Source organism: Falco naumanni, chromosome 7, assembly GCF_017639655.2.
Source record: "Falco naumanni isolate bFalNau1 chromosome 7, bFalNau1.pat, whole genome shotgun sequence".
Taxonomy (NCBI): Eukaryota; Metazoa; Chordata; class Aves; order Falconiformes; family Falconidae; genus Falco; species Falco naumanni.
Window position 1 is genome coordinate 61,372,632 of NC_054060.1, and position 8,104 is coordinate 61,380,735.

Below are 8,104 nucleotides of genomic sequence, written 5' to 3' on the forward strand. Positions count from 1 at the left end.
TAATTATTGTATTTGGTGTCATCAGAAACTACACATTTTTAAAAGGATGTTCAAATGCAGCTTAGGTGCATCACCTGTATGATACTGCTAACCAAGAGCCCCACTATAGCACAGCTTCATGTTTGTGGGAGTACAACAGATTTCACCAGTACAGAGCTGTACGTTCACATTTCATTGCTTAAAACCATTGAGACAGTTGAGGCTCTGGAATCGGTATGTCCAGGCAGAGCAAAAGATAACATGAGCTCAGTCTTTACAGCTGCAAGCTCATGCTGAAATTAAAAAGGAAACAAATCCTCTGCTGTAACCCTCTCCCCGCCTCCTCCTCGCCCGCCCAGATGTACAGGTCTCTGTGAAAAACTGCTTCTTCTAAACCTTCCTCTGCTTCTCTGCACCTTGTTTGCTACATGCACATTCAATTTTCTGGTGAAACAGCCAAAATGGAAGAAAAGCTTAGCTCTCACATTAGCCTTAATAGAAGGTCACAGATGAAAGCAGTGCTGCCACTAAAGGCAGCAGACACAGATAAGGCTCTCTAAACTGGTTCTCAAAATCACATCTCTTTTTTCAAGCCAATGTATACCCTGCAGCTGTGCTCAGCAGAGAGTAACTGATGCTTTTAACTTCCTGCATAATAGAAAAGCTTTTTGAAGAGCATAATATTACAGCATTTAGTTTTTCTAAATCAAACCCCTACAATCACAAACAAGAGAAGGGGGAAAATAGATACTAAAAGGTACAAGTGGAGATTGTCCGTAAAGCTTTACAGAAGATGGCGGGCAGATGGTGGGGATTTGCAGTGACACAGCTGTTTTTAAAAATAAAGAGGTGGAAGAGGAGAGGCACGATTACAGCTACAGACACATTCCTAAGCCTGTTCACACAAGAACAAAAATTAAGCTAGCAGTGGGAAATCATTTTTTTTTAAATAAGCTGAGTTAACATTTAGAAACATTTTAGAATAATCAGTGACACCTTCAAGTTTCTTTTCCAATCATCAGTCTTCTATAACTACAAAGTAAAGGTGACTACAAAAGCACTAACCTACTATGAGATACTAAAAAGACAATGTCATAATTATTTCCAGTGCCTCTAAACAGCACACATTTTTGCTGTAAACCTTTCAATTATAAAAAGACAATTACATCAAATCATCGAATAAACAACAGAAATTGTTATTTGTTTGAATTTCCTATGAAGGGCTTTGATTTTTCACATCAGTATTTTTTTTCAGATGTTACTAATAGATTGCATAGATAAAGCAATGCAAGGAATAGTAAGATGTATGGGGGCTATTACAGATTTAACAGTATGGGAGGCGAAACAGGAAAATGCCCGAATTCAACAGGGTATCAAGCACTGAATACAAATATAGTAAGAACAGAATATTTTTAAACTGAGTAGTAATTTATATAAAAATACTTCATTTCATAGAGACCTTTCACTCATTTTTAATGCATGTTCTCATATATGTCTCCTACGGCTACATAAAAGCTTGTCAGGCGAACACTAAAAAGGTTGTTATTCTAGTGTAAAAGCCTGCCTTCCCCAGAGAATCCAGTGAAGCTCTTTCTTGACAGGTTTGTTTATGAAATCAGCCGTCTTCCAGTTAAGCTATTCCTAGATCCAAGAAATTTTACGTTGAGAGATACCACCGATACCAAAAATACTACTTTTTTATCATTCTTCACGGTGTCACCTTTTTCACATTGCATTAGCTCGCTTTCTTCTGAATATTAAAAATGACTTGCCAGTGTAAACGACCTTTAAAAAACCCACAAACCAGCTAATTTTCTGAACGTACGAGCTAGGACCCAACACAACAAAAACGTTATCCAGCACCAAACCACTAAAAAATTCTTCATACCTACCTCCAGAGCCACTGGGGCTGGCTTTTGCTAGAGCTGGGTATAGAACTGAATGGGCTGTAGGTGAACCCCATCACAAAAAAGCACGTATTCCATGCATTTACTCCATGATCTCTCCCTCCACAGTATCTGGGCTGCTCCCAGTCCAAAGACAATAGCGAAGTGATTGGTGTAGGTGCTGCCCTAGCACACAAACTCACTCAACATCTGAAGACATTTAAATTAAGTTTATTTATACCAGGTTTTCAAAATCAAATATTTCAAAGAAACTCAATACTTATAGACAGGTGCTACATTGATGATCTTTGATCCACCGTTAAGTGCCGTGTTTTCATTCTACAATCATTAACTCGCCACCACAAACTAAGGGGAACTTACAGAACTTTATAAAATAGGCAGACATGGAAATTTGGTTTATACTGGAATTGGCATAAGAGAGTAAAGCTTATTATCAAATTGTGGCAATTACTGTATTCCATCACTCGTTCTGAGGGAATGGTACAGCAGCAGAAGACTCTTCCAATTAAAAGAAACACTTTGGGTTTTAACTGAACATACGCAAAATCCATTTGAAGAGCAGACTAGGAGGGATTCTTGAACTCCACTCCATATAAATTTAAACTTTGCATTTCTAAAATCGCCACAAGCACAAACCTCATCTGCTCACCCTGATCTTGGACCGATTTCCCTTTTTTGGAAAAATCAAACCCTCACATCTATACCTCTTCCAGGATTTACCAAATCAAAACAACTGCTCATTTTGGAAGTATTTTTTTAGAAGAAAAATGCCATTTCTGCACAAGCTACTCCCATGAAAAATTTATTTGACATTTCTTTATCAATAAAATAACTGAAGCCAAGATACCCAAAAGTCATGTCTACACGGAGATACACAGAAGATACTCAACTTGAGAGGATTTTCCTCCACTCCTCGATCACAATGAGGCCCTCACCATTTTGCATAATGACAGAAAACAACAGCTGACAAACCATTTTGGAACAGATGCCAGCTGTCTCTCATTTGTTTTATAATTCAAACAGTAACAGTTCTGTAGCACTTTATTGTTTTGTTTTTTTTTTTAAAAAAGCAAGCCATCTAAATTGGATCTTGCATCAGTCAGTCATTTCAAGAACAAACTGAAGGCAAGCTGATCCTTTTGGATCCAAAACTTGTTTTGGTAGGAATCTTTACATAAATACAGTTTGTGCTTAGATTTTATATCTACTTGGACTGAGTGAATATACACCTAAGCTAGTTTAAAAAAAAAGAAGTAACCTTTAATATTCAACTTGGAAGCCACAGACATCTTTCCAGACTGTTTGCAGCAGAGACAAACGATAAATTTAAACACAGTACTGCTTTAAAAAGTATACTGTCTAAAATGAAATTCAATTGGTTTATTAAAATCTAACATTTTCAGTTTTGGCTTTTTCTAAAGAAACCATTTGTACCTTTTGAAAAATCAGTTAAAAGATCATTTCATTATACTGTACTGAACTCAAGTCAAACATAAAGCACAAAGTAGATCTTTACATTAAACTGGGCTTTGCACACAACGCAAATAATCAGAAATAGACTATTTTGAGGAATAAAATGTGGGTTTTTTTATCTAGACAACATGCATACCATCAGTTACTTCTCAACCTTAAAAGGTACCTGAAAGGAGAGTTTTGTAGAACAAAACCAAGACTCATTAATACACTTAGTTAAGTCAGTGGTCATCATGCCTTTTTAGTTAAATTCTACTGAAGTTTAGTCTACATAGAACAGCTAACACAATGAGGTGTGCAAGTCATAGGGATAGCCAGAAGCCTGAAACAAAGTCTTAAAGTTCTACAGGACAAGAGAGCCTAAACACAGTACCACTAGGTCATTTAAACTATTTATAAAATAATTTAAAAAAAACCACCCAAACACAAAAAGAAGATTTTGCTTATTATCTGCTTCCTTGTTGAAAAAGGCTATGGACTGAACATAAAGGGCCCATATTTAAAAGCTCCACAGTTCTACTCTACCAACTTTTTAAAACAAGGTAATGATAAAGAGCATTCCTTCTAGCAGCGTGTACAGTTCAGCTGCCAGTGGCTGCCTAACAGCGCTCCTTTACGCATACCAGGAGAATCATGTCCAGTTTTGCCATTTGTGGATAACGATGACAAGATACAAAAGCATGTGTTTGCCATAAATAGCTCTGGCTAACGGAGGATTGCTCACACAGAGCAGATCAAATTCTCTATAAGGAGAGCATTATTTGGCTCCCAGCCAAAACATGTCCCCAGTGCAAGCCTCAGTAGTGGCAAACACTTTCCAGTTCTATTTACACAGAAGCTAACAAGGAGAACGGTTCATTTAGGCTATTTCTTGTACCAAGTCCATCTTAACTGCAATACTCAAGACACAACAATTATTTACTGGATTCAAATTCTGCATAGAATTGTCATTACACATTATCTTACCAAAAAAGATGGTGAGCTGTAAGATTTCGTGCAGGGTTTTACTCTGACGTGTAGAACTTTAAGAACCTTCAGGTATGAAACACACTGCGTGGTTAATTACTTCATATTTTTACGTTTCTGACACATTTCATGGAACTAATGGTCTCCGATAGTGGTATCTTCTTTAACGGTAAACTAGGAGCAGGTCCTTTATCGAATGATCAGAACAGAGCCACAAAGTATTGTAAAGCAGTGCCCAAATCACAGTTAGGAATGAAAAATTTGCAATATTTAAGATGCGATTAATGATTGTTTATCTTTACAATACTTTTCACAGAAGTTATTTGAAATATGCTTAAATTAAACATACTTAAAAACTATATTTTCCAATGAAAACAAGGCAACGTTCTGTAATAAGCCACAAGTTTTATTGCAACGTGGCCAGGTTTTGATCTCAAAAAAAACAATGTTCCATTTAAGGCTCTTTTTAATACAGAAATTGCCACCATGACTGATGTTGTACAAAACTTTAGTGTTTCAAGACTCACATGGTAAACAGATAACTTCTACTTCTGTTCAGTAGTGTACATTCAATGGAAAACAAAAGGCATCGTAACAGCTACTTCATTTATAAAGATATGCATGTAACAGGAATGAAACTGAGGTACTACAATAATTTGATGACACAGTTACAGCAACTTAATTGGCATTCCTTTGGGGCAGGGGCAGGGGCGGGTCAAACATATTACAAAAAAGTGCTTTAAATGCATAGTGTTGTGTGCTGCCATGTCACAAAAATAGGCTTGTCAAGGCAGGTGAGGTGTATGAATGCACAAGAGCCTCATGGAACTGCAATCAAGTGCAACTGTAAGTAATACTGTATAGAGTCTACCATCCGACCAGTGGACAATACTTTCAAGGCATTCAATTAGCTTACCCTTTGCTGTCTGCTAGACTATTCACATTAACTATCACATTCATTGTACATGTTGCAAGGAATGCCTGCAACGTCAGTTTTGGCTAAAAGTGTGACGTGAAAGCATTCCTTGGATCCTACATAAAACTACCAGGATTAAACAGTCTAATGGCAATCACTGGTAGACTGCTTAACAATGACATCTCCTTCAGGGGCATTACGGAAGGGACTTATTTTTTGAGGAGGGAATGGGACAGGGAGACTAATACTATTCCAATTGAACGAGCTGCAGAAATGGAAGCTCCTTAGATCCAGATGGCACTTGTCTGTCTTTTTATAAGGGTTTTCCTTCAAGTGAAACTACCACGTTGCCTCCCAATTTCTCTCCAAGTGTTGAACGGTCCTTAATATCATCCAAACCATTTACTTGCCACTCATGTTTAATACCTGAAAGAGAAATGGACGACAATGTACTTGTGAGAACCTCAACATCTACAAGGCATTATAATTAACGAGCAAAACATTTTTAGGTCCGCACCTGTAAATTTCTTTTTAATGGCATCTTTAGAGCTTGCGTAGATCATCTTGCTTTTTAAAGGTGCACTTTCAGGAGCCCTTTAAAGGAAAGAAGAAAACCACAACAAAACAGTTATTCAGTCACCCAGTGTCAACTCCAGAATATTCAATTTTATCAGCAAGCTCTGCTTTTACACACCAGAATATAAATACCAGGTCTTCTTTCTTAGATTCCTTTGTCTCGTACGTGGCATCATACAAAGCGTATCGGCAATCGTTCAAAGGTAGCAACTTCACAAAAGCTGTATAGGGGTCCTCCACAGTATCTCCAATGTCACCAACCAGTATCTGCTTTGACTCCTCTACTATTATTTGTTTTTTGTCATCACTTAAGCAGAAGAGAACGGCTTTCTTTCTTTTTTTAATCTCTTCTGGGGTTGAAGATTTCCTTACTTTCATATCATTAAAAACCTTTATGACTTCATCATTCACTGTTACTCCAGAAGCCTGTAAAACAAGATCAAAGGAATATTTTAAACAGCAAAAATTAACTCTCTAGAAAAGATGGTAGCCCACAGTGCTAGATAAAGAAGTCTGCCTGCCCTGTAAGAACAAAAGTACTATACCCAACCTGAGCACACACTATGAATTTGGTGATCTTTGCAGGACTGGTGCAGAAGGCACGAAGGAGGCATAAATCCTGTACTGTCTCGCTGCAGATCTCAGCATCTTCAGCTGTGATTCTGGACAGTAGCTTTATACAACTAAGCGCACCACTGGACTAAAGCAGCTTCCCATTACCCTCTCATGCACTTGGCCCAAATGGGGGGAGGAGGAGGGGGTGGGGGAAGAGTGGGAATGGAAGAGAGGAGAAGAGTGTCCTTTTGGTTTAGGATGGGGTGGGGGTGGGTTTTTTGTTTTTTTTTTTTTTAGTGGAACAAATGTTACAGCAGCAGCTCACATCCAGCACTGTCATGACTCTCATTTTGTTGGGTGATGTAAGGCTCTACAAGCAGCAGAAATGTTTTCTGCATTGTGTCAGCTTCAACCCCGCGCTTCAAGAGCTCCCGGGTCTCCCTTCACGCTGCCGCACCAGTATTATTCGATCGCGCTTCCTTCACACAAAACCACAGCTACAACGCGCACAGCTCCCCGCAGGGCTCGCTACGCCGTTCAAACCCCGAGCCTAAAAGCAGCGAGAAAACCAAACGCCGACAGGGCAAACGAGGCGCTCACGGCAACAGGAAAGCCGTTCCGCAAAGCCCACCGCAGGCGAGCGGAACCCGCCCGCAGCGCCCGCGCTCCGGGCCCGGCAACAACCCCCGCGGCGGCGGCGGCCCGGGGCGGGGCGGGCGGGCAGGTGCGCGGCTCGCCGGAGCCGGCGGCTTTGTCCCGGGGGAGCCCGCCTGCCCCCTTTCCCCGCTTTGTTCGAGGGGACGGCGCTCGCCTCCGGGCAGCCGGCGTCCCGCCGCCCCGCGTCCACCCCCGCTCCGGCCCCAGCGCTTCCAGCCGGCCGCCCCGGGACACCCCGCGGGCCCGGGCCCCGGGCGGGCCGCACCGGCGGCTCCCCCGGAGGGCGCCGGCAGCCCCTCTGCCCGCGCCCGCCCCTCTCTCGCACGGCCCGGCGATGCCGCAGGGAGCGCTGCGCCGCCCGCCCGAGCCCGCCCGCCGGCCCCCGGCCCCGCCGCGGCCCGCCCCGCCACCCGCTCTTGCCCCGCGGCCGCTCCCACCGCCCCTTCCCCCCGCACCCGGCTAAAATTAGACTAAAATGGCCGCCGGAGGCCGCGCCGCGCCGGGCCTGCTCGGCTCGGCTCGGCCCCGCCGGGCCCCGCCGCCGCCCCTGCGAGCCGCCCCCGCCGCCCTCCCCCGCTCGGCCGCGCCGCGCCGCCCTTACCATGGCGCCGGGTCCCGGGGCGGCGGCGGCTGCCTGCGGTGCGGGGCTGCTGCGCGCAGGAGAACGCGGCGCTGCGCTGCGCTGCGCTGGGGGCGAGGCGGGCGGGGACTCGGCCCGGGCGGGGGATGAGCCGCGGCGGCCGGGGAGGGCCGGTCACATGGGCCGCGCCGCCACCACGTGCCGCCGGGCCGCGCCGCGCCGCGCCGGGCCGCCCCCCGCGGGGCAGGGCCGGGCCGGGCCGGGCCTGGCCTGCGGGCACCGGCCGCCCTCCCACCGCCCGGGCCCGGGGCCCGGCCGCCCGCGCCGCGGGGAGGCGAGGCCAGGCGCCGGCGCGGCCCCGCGGGTGCGGCTGGCGGCGGCGGGGCGGGCGGCTCCTGCTGGCTCCGCGGGCAGCTCCCCCGGCCCGCCGCGGGCCTGCCCCGCCTGGCTGCCGAGGGGCCGGTGCGCCCCGGCGCGGGGCGCGGGCAGCCGGTA

The 8,104-nt window shown here is 45.1% G+C and overlaps 1 protein-coding gene across 1 annotated transcript; it reads right to left on the reverse strand.

Annotated features, from left to right (window-relative positions):
- Nucleotides 1-2,080: 2,080 nt before the first annotated feature.
- On the reverse strand, nt 2,081-7,748 carry CFL2 (cofilin 2). Its single transcript, XM_040601601.1, has 4 exons — nt 7,631-7,748; nt 5,936-6,243; nt 5,759-5,835; nt 2,081-5,667 (listed from the first exon to the last, which is right to left on the reverse strand). Exons 1-4 carry the CDS (start codon nt 7,631-7,633, stop codon nt 5,555-5,557), a joined length of 501 nt encoding a protein of 166 aa, XP_040457535.1. The 5' UTR covers nt 7,634-7,748; the 3' UTR covers nt 2,081-5,554.
- Between the last annotated feature and the right edge of the window lie 356 nt (nt 7,749-8,104).